Source organism: Labrus mixtus, chromosome 15, assembly GCF_963584025.1.
Source record: "Labrus mixtus chromosome 15, fLabMix1.1, whole genome shotgun sequence".
Classification (NCBI taxonomy): Eukaryota; Metazoa; Chordata; class Actinopteri; order Labriformes; family Labridae; genus Labrus; species Labrus mixtus.
The window spans coordinates 11,105,295-11,117,794 of record NC_083626.1 but is presented as its reverse complement, the minus strand read 5'-3'; the positions used below and the strand labels follow the sequence as shown (position 1 = coordinate 11,117,794).

Here is a 12,500-nt window from a genome sequence, read left to right as displayed (position 1 = left end):
AGGTGTTGGAGGGGCCTCTGGACCTGTCAGAGCGAGGGAGGTCCAGATCCAACGAGAGTAGCAGTGATAATTCAGAGAGAGCCCGGTGCAGCCCGGACCTGAAGCCTGATCCAGCAGCTGCTGCCCCCCCTCCCTCCTCCTCCTCCTGTCCATCACCAGATCAACAACAGGACCAGGACCCCCCCACAGACCACATCCATCTGGTAACTAACACTCAGAGTATTATTATAAAAGTCCAGTACGTTGTGTTTCCTACAGACCTACAGACCTACAGACTGCATACAGTGTTTCCTCTAAATGTTCAGGGTCACTCGTCGTGTGTTTGTGTACAGCTCGCCGCTCTGTAGAAGAAGAGGATTTTAGCATGAGTGTTACAGCACCACCTACTGGTCTGGCATCTCTACTACAGCGATTTGAGTCGGTTTTTTTAAGGATATGTGTGCGTTATCTTCTGAATGTGACGTAAAGAGTAAAACGTGTAATGACGTTCTCCTGCCAGCAGGAGGCCACAGAGCACAGCGAGGAGGAGAAGAAGGTTCCTGTCCTCACTTTGTCTCTACGTCCAGGTACACATTCACACCTGAGAGGAATCATATCAGAACCTGCATAGGTGTATTACTCACCAGTGTGTGTGTGTGTGTGTGTGTGTGTGTGTGTGTGTGTGTGTGTGTGTGTGTGTGTGTGTGTGTGTGTGTGTGTGTGTGTGTGTGTCACAGTAGTGGTGTTGGAGAATCTGAACTCTGCTCTGCACAAACAGGAATCTTCTTCACACAGTAAGGTGAGAAGTGGGACAGACTGCAGGTATAGATGTTAGAGTTTATTAGAGGTTTGTTTACCTGTTGCTTCCTCTGCATCGTCACAGTCATCCTCACCTGCAGCAGAGACAGGAAGCAGCTGTGACGGACAGGACGAGGAGGAGAGTAACCAACGCTGCAGGAGGAAGAGGAGGTGTGAGGAGACGCAGACAGACAGAGACTCAGAGACAGAAGGTGAGAATCAGGGCAGAGTTAAGTCTTCTTCCTGTCCTGAATGTGAGCTTCACCAACAACATACAAGTGATTGTACCCGACCTAAAAAGCCTCTGCATGTTTCTAATAAGCTCCACGAGCAGAAACGTGCTCAAACTAGGATCAATATTGGAGATGCTTTTGAAAAATGGAGAGAGGTTAGAACACAGAAAGGTTTACAGACCCATGCAGAGCTGGATAAACACTGAAGCTTCAGTGTCCACCACATAGTGACCTGCGTGAGCATCGACTCTAGAGAGGGGGGGGGACAGCTCTCTATAATGTTTAGAATTTAGACTGCAGTACCCATTTCAAACACTAGGGGTCAGAGCTACATACGGCTCCTTTAATGTGGACAGAAATTTGATATATGAACAATATTTTCAATAGTTTATGAAATAGTAGGGCGGTCAAACGTTTAATCGCTAAATTCCAAAAGTTATTTTATTTTATTTTTAAAATAACTATTTTATTATTTTAAAATTAAATTAATATGCATTTGAAAATAAATCTTGTAAGGCCTTTATTTTGAGTGTTTGTGCTGTTTTAATTTGGCATTACTTTACTTGCTGTGGGCCTTTATTTTGAAATAAAGTAAGGCACTTCTGGTAGATGGAAGGTTAGGACATGAAGTTAAAAGCAGGGTTGGTAATTTCCTCCAGATCTACTTTTTAAGATTCTGGTGTAAATTGTCTTTAGGTCCTGACAGAAATTACTCATGTTCTCTGAACAAGGAACAAAGAAAATCTATCACCTGTATCAGTTTGTAAGTCTGTTAAAACTTCAACCAATGTCTGCCACGAGGTACCAATCTGATGAACCAATCACACGCCTCCCTGTCTCCCTGCTCGTTCTCTACCTCTTGCGTGCACGGGCCAAAGCGATGAGCTGAGGTCCACTTCTGGAGCACTGAGGGAATGCTACTTTCAAAATTATGCTAGTTTTCTAAGATTACCAACCCTGCCTTTAAGACAGAAACAGGAAGTGGTTAGGGATCCCAAAGTGAGGTAGGTCAAACAGCTCAAAGGAACGGTAACAAAGGTCAATGTGTGATGTCATAAGGTCAGTGTGATGTCATAAGGTGTATATTACTTTGGACTCGTCAGCTGAGCTGTCTGAGAGTTTCTTAAAGTGAAATGAGACATTCAAAGATGCAGCAGTGTCCTTCTTTTACATCACTGAGACTACAGGGAGACACTGAGGACCTCTATCTACGGAGAGCCTGAAGGGACAAACATGAGATTAATCAAGATTAAAAACATGAATGCATTAATGTCAGACCTCCATTAATTGTGATTAACTCGTTAATGCTGACAGCTCTACAGTTTATTTTAGAAAAGAAACAGGAAGTCAGACTCTGTATCCGTACACTTAGACGCTCCTCAAACTTCTAACAAGAATAAAAGTCAAAATGAAATTTAAAATGTCATGAAGAGAATCTTAACCTCTGATGAGCGGGATGTGAACCCCTAACCCTCTCTTCACTTCCTTAAATCTTTTTATTGTTGTTGTCTTTCTCTTCTCTCCGTCTGATGTGAACAGAAATGTTTCCTGTGTTTCCTCACAGACAACCGGCCTGAGAGAAAGATCCAGATCACAGTGAGGACCGAGGAGAACAGCGCCAGCTAAGGACAACAATAACAGATTTAACTGTTTTTTTGCCCATTGGGGGGCGCCAGAATCAAGTTCTTCATATATTACTACCTAAAAAATAAAAGAATGAGGAGACAGTGGAGCCCGTCTGTGACTTTGTGTGTCTGCTATTGGCTCTGCAGCAGGTAGACTTTGGTATGTCTGCCTTCCTGTTCGTCTGCAGGTCTATAGGTCTGTCTGCAGGTCTGCAGATCTGTAGGTCTGATCAAACAAATCAAACTGTGATTTGACAACATTCAAACAATCGTGACATTAAGCTGGTCAACATGTTAGCAGACCCCCCCCGCCCCCCACCTCCACTATGACACAACAATATATCAGAGTCTGTCTGACTTTCCTTTCTTTTACGATTCTGAAAAACATTCTTGAATGTTTCTCGAACCTCAAGTCTTTAACTTTCTTCTTCTGTATTTTTGTTTCACTTTCCCGACATCACCGTCACAGCCCGGTTATTTTTACTGTAAACGCTCGCCGCCCCCCCAGCCCTGCTTTAAGTGACTAACAAAGAAGAACAGACAAAAACACTGGTTGCTCTTCCTCTTTTTCAGAAGGCAGATATTTTGCAAGTCTGAACTTTCCACTCTCAGCTGTGACTGAGACGGATGGCCAGAAGTGAGACGGGTGGATGAGGGTGCGACAGGTGGATGAGGGTGAGACAGGTAGATGAGGGTGTGACAGGTGGACAGAGGTCAGACAGGTAGATGAGGGTGAGACAGGTGGACAGAGGTGAGACAGGTAGATGAGGGTGAGACAGGTGGACAGAGGTGAGACAGGTAGATGAGGGTGAGACAGGTAGATGAGGGTGAGATAGGTAGATGAGGGTGTGACAGGTGGACAGAGGTCAGACAGGTAGATGAGGGTGAGACAGGTGGACAGAGGTGAGACAGGTAGATGAGAGTGAGGCAGGTGGACAGAGGTGAGACAGGTAGATGAGGGTGAGACAGATATATGAGGGTGAGACAGGTAGATGAGGGTGAGACAGGTGGACAGAGGTGAGACAGGTAGATGAGGGTGAGACAGGTGGACAGAGGTGAGACAGGTGGATGAGGGTGAGACAGGTGGATGAGGGTGAGACAGATAGATGAGGGTGAGACAGGTGGATGAGGGTGAGACAGGTGGATGAGGGTGAGACAGGTAGATGAGGGTGAGATAAGTAGATGAGGGTGAGACAGGTGGACAGAGGTGAGACAGGTAGATGAGGGTGAGACAGGTGGGTGAGGGCGAACCTTCATGTTTCACTTCCTGTTTCACTACAGTTACTTTTACAGTACACGCTTCAGTTGGGCAATGAGGACCCTCCATTCACCGTTCCCAGCATATAGCAGCCAATGAGAGATGTTGTTTAAAGAGGTCATATTATGCCCTTTTTGGGGTTCATATATTTAATCTATGTACCTACTAAAGTATGTTCACAATAGCTAAAGTTCTAAAAAAGTGTCTGTTTTCATGAATTGCCGCTCCGTGCACCGGCTCGCTTCTGACTCTCTCTCTAAGGCTCTGAAGTGCCCACGTTCAGAGTCCCCACGTGTGCAAAGTCTGATCTGATTGGTTGGCCTGTCGGTTCTGCCATGATTGGTCAGTTGCTCAGCACGGTTCTCGGAAATGTCCTGCCTCTTTTACCATATTGGGAATGCAGCCACTGGCTCCGTCCGAGGAGAGCATAAACATTAGCACCTTAGCACTACTGCGCTACCGCAGGCTACGGCATATCGTGGGCGTGCTACAGAAGTTAACAGGCGTGCAACATGAGCTGCTGGGCTTGCCACAACAAGCCAATGGGCTTAGATCAGTGATCTCACACTGACAATGACGTCGGACTGACAAATTTTTATCGAGGGGGGCTAGAACCGAGCGTTACATGCAGCTAATGTTACAGCTAACAGGAGGACGTAGGAGAAGCCGCGTTTCCGCGGACTTTGAATTTTTGCACATAGATGTGCCTAAACATGCACAGGACACTTGGAAAACACACTAAAGGGCATATAAAACCAGAAAAAGCATAATATGGGACCTTTAAAGTAGATCTCTGTCCCTGTTCCGATGTATCTATTCCAGGCTAATTGCACGGGACTGTGATGGTGACTGATGTTTCTTGTTGCCAATGAAATTATAAACCCGTCGACATTCTGCTTCGATGGAACGCTCTGAAGTGATGAATAAAACATCAATCATCCTCATGTTTCTGTTTCTTCTCTAATTATCTGTTAATCTCTTGTAGTTTTCAGTGCTTCCTGTTATATTTTATAATTTATTTCCCCAGTGTCACTAGTCTCACCTGTGTATTTCTATTTTTGGGCTGTTGTGCCTTTATTGAAGAGATAGGACAGTGGAGAGAGAGAGAGAGGGGAGGGGGGGAATAACATGCAGGGAAAGAAGCCACAGGTCGGATTCAAACCCGGGTCGTCTGCTTGGAGGACTATACCCTCCATACATGGGACGCACGCACTAACCACTGTGCACCCAGCGCCCCTTCACCTGTGTCGTTAGTCTTACCTGTGTCTGATTACCTCAGCGTGTTTTAAGTTATTTAAGTTTTCTTTCCCTTCTGTGTTGGTTCATACGTCTTCCTACCCATGGTCATGTGGTTTCTCCTTGTGGTCGCTCATGTTTTGTTTTCCTTCTCCAGTGGTTTGTGGAGTTATTTTTGCACCTAGACTCTGTAAGATTAAGTTTTCAAATGCAACTTTAATTCTTTTTTTTATTTTTTAATTTGATTCTCCATTTGGGTCCAGTTACCCAGTTACTTTTTTATTATTGACTTGTGTGTTTATCTGATACTCCACATTGAGTCGGTATCATGATGAAGCTGCTCCATCGTCCCATCCGGGCCTCCGTACATGTGTGGTGTGACTGTGTCTGCAGAGACCCTGTCCACTGACTGGATTTCACTGTTCTGGTTCGTTTTGGTTGACTTGGGACGTTTCTGGGCGGAGCTGGTGTGTTTCCTCCAGCCAATGACAGCGCAGCAGGTGAGTTTAGAAGTGGATACAATTCAGGGATTGGACGAGATTTAATGCTTCATGCTTCTGGAGGTGATGAGCCCAGAAAGAGGCTTTACAAACATTTCTACTGACTCCCCCTCCAAGTCATTATTGTGTTTTATGAGTCGGTCACTGATGTGGCTCTTCAACCAAATAATAATACATATCCCAGGTGTGTAAATACCCCCCCCCCCCCCCCCCCATATATGTGGTGCCCCGTGTGAAGACACTGTGTATGCGGACCTGTCAGAGTCGTCCTCAATGACTACGGGGAGTGTTTCTGTAGAGAAAAAGATGTCGCATGATGACGGCCAGTACAGCAAGTCTGGTTTGAGAATAGGGATGTGGAAAGATCGTTAATGGAACATGAATTCATCTGTGATCACAATCCAGTTCAACCAGTTCATTCACACAGAGCATGTAAACTGGGAGAGATTGTTCAGCTGACTCCCGTTTAAATGTTTATTTTAAAGGAGCACTAGTTTGGTCACACCTCCACCTGCAGGGAATGATAGGTTAAACTTTTACTGACGTTAACTTCTTCCTGTTTCACATCACTTCTTCATTTTTAGACTGAGCACTGACATGAAAATAATTAACATCAAACTCCAGACGGAGCGGCTCAGCCACCAGCAGGTGCCTCATGAAGTTCTTCTGAGTCAGACTTTGTAGGTTGAAAACCTGCTAACCCCTAATCCCAGACCAGCTGCAGCTCATGGAATGAGCAGTTACACACATACATACACTCCTAATAATTATCACAAGAAGGAAATCAAACAGAATCATAAATCCAGGAGATGATTTACAGATTCTGTGAAATATTAACAACATACAGGAAACGAGAGCAGTGAGTGAAAAGGGTCTCTTGATGTTTGACAGCTTTCCCTTCCAGATCTGAAACAGCAGCTCACAGACGGGTGACAGCAGTTTACCTTATGTATACACCCTATTTTGGCTGACATCATGATGGCATCATGATGGCATCACAATGATGTCAGGGTTTCATGTGGAGGCAAAATGAAGATAAACACAAGGGAAAAACAACAGAGATTGAATGATTTTAAAATGTGTGGAAGGAGTCAAATGTTGTCACCCTCAATGTAAATCTGTAAATGGCTCGTTAGTGTCATGGAGGTGTGGTTATAGTAATATCTCAGGCTATGGGGGAGGGGCCTAATGTGCTGTTCATGGGGACCAGATTAATCCTGGAGACGGCCCTTGTTAAAAGGAACAGATAGTAGAAGGGATGCAGCATTTAGAAAGTCTGAAATGTGATTCTCCGCAGCAGGACGAACACAAACACTTCTGTGAACAGCTGCTGAACATGGACTCTCCCTCATCAGCCCTCCTGCTGAGAGTCTCTACTTTTTATATCTCTCTTTTATCCATTGGCTGTGTTAAACACTCTGCCTTTGTGTGTTTGCTTCTGATCCCTTCATTTCATCTTAACCTCTACCACTCACTCCCCCTCCCCCCCATCTCTTATTCTCCCTCCCTCTGCTCTCTCAGAAAGAAGTCTGTTTCTAATCTCGCCCGTTGATTAAGGATTACTGCAGCTCTCTCTCTCTTTCTAACTCCCTCTCTCTCCCTATCTCTCTATGCCCACGGCTCCACCCACAGGATGAGCTGAGAGCTGTCAAACTATTATTTGAATACTTTTAGAGCTGTCCGCAAACCATGCAAATCTGTCCCTCACACCTGTCCAACATCCAAGTATCTATTCATACATTTGTACATTTATACATTTATCGACTCTTCCCTCCTTCCGTCATGAACATGAAGCAGCAGAGACGGAGAGAAGGTTTCACTCAACATGTTCAGTAAAATAACATCCAATGATATAACACTAAATTAACTGTTAGGGCTACTGATAATAAAATACATGTTAGTTTAGTACTTTAAATCCACATATTTTAAGCTTTTTGGGTCACCTTTACACGAAAACAATCCTTCTGAAAACACAATCGTTTTTCTTCCAAGAAGTTCTGTGTTCAAACGTCATCTTAACACATCAGTAAAAACTACTAGAAAGAGCTGTAGTATTCATGCCAGGCCAATAGTTGGCGATGTGACTTTGTGATGAAACAACACACTCATTCGCACACACTCTTCCTCCTCTCCAGCTCTTCCCACTTCTCCAAACAAAGTCGCTTCTGGTTAAACAGTCATGAACAAATCTCCAAAAGGCTCCAACAGCACAAACACCACCCAGAGGTTAAAGGTCAGGGACTGAATTAGCTGAGGTGACATCTAGCAGACAGCTAGAAAGAGGCCACGCCCCCTAATTCTACATCCCTTTAAGCCTTAATATAATGTAAACAGGTGAGTTGTATAAACATTCATCCCGAACAGTTGAAGAGAAAAATGAACTCTAGAGACCCAAACTGTTTTCATACCAGGATGTAAACATGTTTATTTTAACATGGGGCTCTATGGGGACTGACTCACTGCAGGAGACAGACTCTAGTGGACACTGGAGGAACTGCAGCTGTAAAGTTGGACATTTTAACATGGGGCTCTATGAGGACTGACTCGCTGCAGGAGACAGACTCTAGTGGACACTGGAGGAACTGTAGGTTTTCTAATTTTGTAATTCGGCTCAGTTGGGGAGGTTAGTATTAAAGAAGTACATTTTCAGGTTATATTGTGTTACTTTCTCTATAATTTACTATCACATTGTTACATCTGTTTGTTTCTTTAAAGACAGGTGTCAGTATGAAGTGAACACCTGCAAATCTTCCTAATCATAAACACAAAGAAAGGTTTGTCACTTTAAAAACAGTTTCAGTGAACAGCAGCTGATACTCAGAGATATAAAGCCTTCTGTTTCCTGCTCTCTCTCTCTCTCTGACACACACTTTCTACTTCTTCCTCTTTTTTGTCGGCAGCCTGACGCGCACTGATCAACACTTCCTCATTGGGTCAGTGCGCTGCGCTCCGCCGGTCCGTTCGCCTCTCCAACACAGCACACAGAGGAGAGAGACAGAGAGGATGGAGCCGCACATAAAGACATGAGGAATACTCACACCACCTCCATCTTCATCATCACCTTCATCCTCTGAAGCTGAATCATCACATCAAACCGCGGAGAGAAGAGCTAAAGAGAGTGGTGAGTGTCTCCTCCTCTGTTCGGCTCACTGTGAAGGTTAAAGCGGGAAACTTCATAGATCATACAACATGACTTGTGTCATGTGTTCATGTGTGGATATGTTAATATTTGATAGATTCATGATTAAACTGAAGAACAGGTGACGCCACTGGAGTTCTCATCAAAACAACAACATGAAAACAGTTTCACTAAAAGTACGAAGAATTATAAATATTATTATAATACTTTTATAAAAATCATAATCAGAAGTACAGAGGGTTAAAAGTTCAAAAACTTCAGTCAATCATCTTATTCTCAACTCTATGTCCATGACTGTGTGTGTGTGTGTGTGTGTGTGTGTGTGTGTGTGTGTGTGTGTGTGTGTGTGTGTGTGTGTGTGTGTGTGTGTGTGTGCGCGCGTGTGTGCATGTGTGTGTGTGTGTGTGTGTGTGTTATTTTTGGGCTGTAGTTTCTCTTCTGTGTTCTTCAGACGTGGTGAAAGTTTTAAATTTATCTGATGTGAACTGAATATAAAGTTTATATATATATATATATATTCTCTTTATATAAAGAGAAACCAGAAACGCTGATGTTACTTCAGACCGGAGGCCGCTGTGAAATTCCCCCAGTAAACTCAGAGGCGGCGTCATCGGGGGGGATGACCCCCGACCCCACGATAAGGGCCATTGGTCTTTACAGGAACAGGTTCAGGACTAGAGCCCGTCTGCACAGCAACAGGTTCAGGACTAGAGCCCGTCTGCACAGCAACAGGTTCAGGACCAGAGCCCGTCTGTACAGGAACAGGTTCAGGTCCAGAGCCCGTCTGTACAGGAACACGTTCAGGACCTGATCTGGACCTGATCTGGACCTGATCTGGACCTGAACATGTCCCTCATTCCTGCAGCTTCGTCTGATTTCCACTGATGTTGAAAAATGGTGAAAAAGTTTCTTCCTTTGAAAAGTTTAAGATGATGAAACTGAAGCGTTTCTCTCCGAGTCACAACTTGGGTTGAGGAAGGGGTGAGGAGGGGGGAGGAGGGGCGTGTCATTATAAATGGGACTTTATGCGTTCAGGTTATCTGACACCAAATGACGTCCTCTGAAACATGAAGTTTATGTTTAGAGAGGAAGCTTTCATCTTTATTCAAACTTAAACAAAATATATGAATTATTAATAAAACTGGAGAGAAGCTTTGTTTGTGTCCATCAGGTGATATTCAAATAACTGTGTGTGTGTGTGTGTGTGTGTGTGTGTTTGTGTGTGTGTTTGTGTTTGTGTGTGTGTTTGTGTGTGTGTGTGTGTGTGTGTGTGTGTGTGTGTGTGAGTGTATATGTGTGTGTGTGTGTGTGTTTGTGTGTGTGTGTGTGTGTGTGTGTGTGTGTGAGTGTATATGTGTGTGTGTGTGTGTGTGTGTGTGTGTGTGTGTGTGTGTGTGTGTGTGTGTGTGTGTGTGTGTGTGTGCGTGCGTGTGTGTGCATGTGTGTGTGTGTTTGTGTGTGTGTGTTATTTTTGGGCTGTAGTTTCTCTTCTGTGTTCTTCAGACGTGGTGAAAGTTTTAAATTTATCTGATGTGAACTGAATATAAAGTTTATATATATATATATATATTCTCTTTATATAAAGAGAAACCAGAAACGCTGATGTTACTTCAGACCGGAGGCCGCTGTGAAATTCCCCCAGTAAACTCAGAGGCGGCGTCATCGGGGGGGATGACCCCACGACCCCACGATAAGGGCCATTGGTCTTTACAGGAACAGGTTCAGGACTAGAGCCCGTCTGCACAGCAACAGGTTCAGGACCAGAGCCCGTCTGTACAGGAACAGGTTCAGGTCCAGAGCCCGTCTGTACAGGAATACGTTCAGGACCTGATCTGGACCTGATCTAGACCTGATCTGGACCTGAACATGTCCCTCATTCCTGCAGCTTCGTCTGATTTCCGCTGATGTTGAAAAATGGTGAAAAAGTTTCTTCCTTTGAAAAGTTTAAGATGATGAAACTGAAGCGTTTCTCTCCGAGTCACAACTTGGATTGAGGAAGGGGTGAGGAGGGGGGAGGAGGGGCGTGTCATTATAAATGGGACTTTATGCATTCAGGTTATCTGACACCAAATGACGTCCTCTGAAACATGAAGTTTATGTTTAGAGAGGAAGCTTTCATCTTTATTCAAACTTAAACAAACTATGAATTATTAATAAAACTGGAGAGAAGCTTTGTTTGTGTCCATCAGGTGATATTCAAATAACTGTGTGTGTGTGTGTGTGTGTCTGCATTAGCCTATATAACACAAAGTGTGCCTTGTGTTAGCTGCTTTGTGTTACATCAGCGAGTCTGTTCTTTAACAGGAAGAGTTTAAATAGAAGTTAGAGAGGCCACAGAGCCACGGCGGCCTCTGATTGGACGATTGGACGACTAAAGAGGAACTAAGAGAGAAAAAAGGAAGAGAATGTGTGAACATACTGACCTCAGAAACACCCAAACTTCCTGTGTCTAAATGTTCCGATGAAACTTTTTCCACTGCTGTCATCTTTTGAGGAGGGGCGGCGAGGCTTTTATTCTGAAAGATCTTCACAAAGACTTTAAGTCTGATCGTGTGTCAGTGTGATCTCTGTTCTTTTTTTAAGGATCATTTATGGCTCTTTATGCTTTTATTTTGATATGACTAGAGTCAGAAAACAAAGACAGAGAAGGGGGGAGGACCAGTTCATCTCTGAAAATACCTTCAGAGAGGTTTTACAGTCGTGCATAAAAATAGTCCTCTGGTCCTGTGGTCCTCTGGTCCTCTGGTCCTGTGGTCCTCTGGTCCTCTGGTCTTCTGGTTCTCTGGTTCTCTGGTTCTCTGGTCCTCTGGTTCTCTGGTCCTCTGGACCTCCAAAGAACTCTGACTCAGCAGTTTCTCATACATCGTCTCTGATCTGTTAAACGTCTGTCAGTATGAGACTGCCTCATGTGAGAGGACGTTTTCAAGCCTCCTTCACCCAAACAAACACTTTTAAAGAACTGTTCCAAAAAGAGAGAAATTATGTCTTTGTCTGTTCAACTTCAGTTTTTCTACTTGACACATCTGAAACATCTGTAACACACCTCAAAAACATCTGTAACACACCTCCCACCTCAGGAACATCTGTAACACACCTCAGAAACATCTGTAACACACCTCAGTAACATCTGTAACATACCTCCCACCTCAGGAACATCTGTAACACACCTCAGAAACATCTGTAACACACCTCCCACCTCAGGAACATCTGTAACACACCTCAGGAACATCTGTAACACACCTCAGGAACATCTGTAACACACCTCCCACCTCAAGAACATCTGTAACACACCTCAGTAACATCTGTAACACACCTCCCACTTCAGGAACATCTGTAACACACCTCCCACTTCAGGAAGATCTGTAACACACCTGAGAAACATCTGTAACACACCTCCCACATCAGGAACATCTGTAGCACACCTCAGAAACATCTGTAACACACCTCCCACATCAGGAACATCTGTAACACACCTCAGAAACATCTTTAACACACCTCCCACTTCAGGAACATCTGTAACACACCTCCCACTTCAGGGACACCTGTAACACACCTCCCACCTCAGGAACATCTGTAACACACCTCAGGAACATCTGTAACACACCTCCCACCTCAGGAACATCTGTAACACACCTCAGGAACATCTGTAACACACCTCAGAAACATCTGTAACACACCTCAGGAACATCTGTAACACACCTCCCACCTCAGAAACATCTGTAACACACCTCC

At 44.2% G+C, this 12,500-nt stretch overlaps 2 protein-coding genes and 1 long non-coding RNA gene across 4 annotated transcripts in view; 2 read left to right on the top strand and 1 right to left on the bottom strand.

Annotated features, from left to right (window-relative positions):
• rbbp8l (retinoblastoma binding protein 8-like) overlaps positions 1-4,833 on the top strand; it is an 11,796-nt gene extending 6,963 nt beyond the window's left edge. Inside the window, exons 10-15 of one of the 2 annotated variants that reach the window (XM_061058459.1) lie at positions 1-203; positions 503-566; positions 720-778; positions 863-989; positions 2,575-3,452; positions 3,510-4,833. The exon at positions 1-203 is cut by the window's left edge and continues 455 nt beyond it. In XM_061058459.1, coding sequence (XP_060914442.1) covers positions 1-203; positions 503-566; positions 720-778; positions 863-989; positions 2,575-2,636 — 515 coding nt within the window. In that variant the 3' untranslated portion in view covers positions 2,637-3,452; positions 3,510-4,833. Of the gene's footprint in view, positions 204-499; positions 567-716; positions 779-862; positions 990-2,574 lie in introns of both variants that reach the window. The other variant, XM_061058458.1, reaches the window with a different exon arrangement.
• Positions 4,834-8,550: 3,717 nt separating this feature from the next.
• Positions 8,551-12,500, top strand: part of hck (HCK proto-oncogene, Src family tyrosine kinase) — a 14,320-nt gene continuing 10,370 nt past the window's right edge. The window contains exon 1 of the mRNA XM_061058460.1: positions 8,551-8,750. The gene's annotated coding sequence lies outside the window, so the exon portion shown is untranslated. The remainder of the gene's footprint in view (positions 8,751-12,500) is intronic.
• Positions 12,468-12,500, bottom strand: part of LOC132990293 (uncharacterized) — a 1,056-nt gene continuing 1,023 nt past the window's right edge. Inside the window, exon 2 of the long non-coding RNA XR_009676040.1 lies at positions 12,468-12,500. This exon is cut by the window's right edge and continues 623 nt beyond it. This is a non-coding gene — a long non-coding RNA (uncharacterized LOC132990293).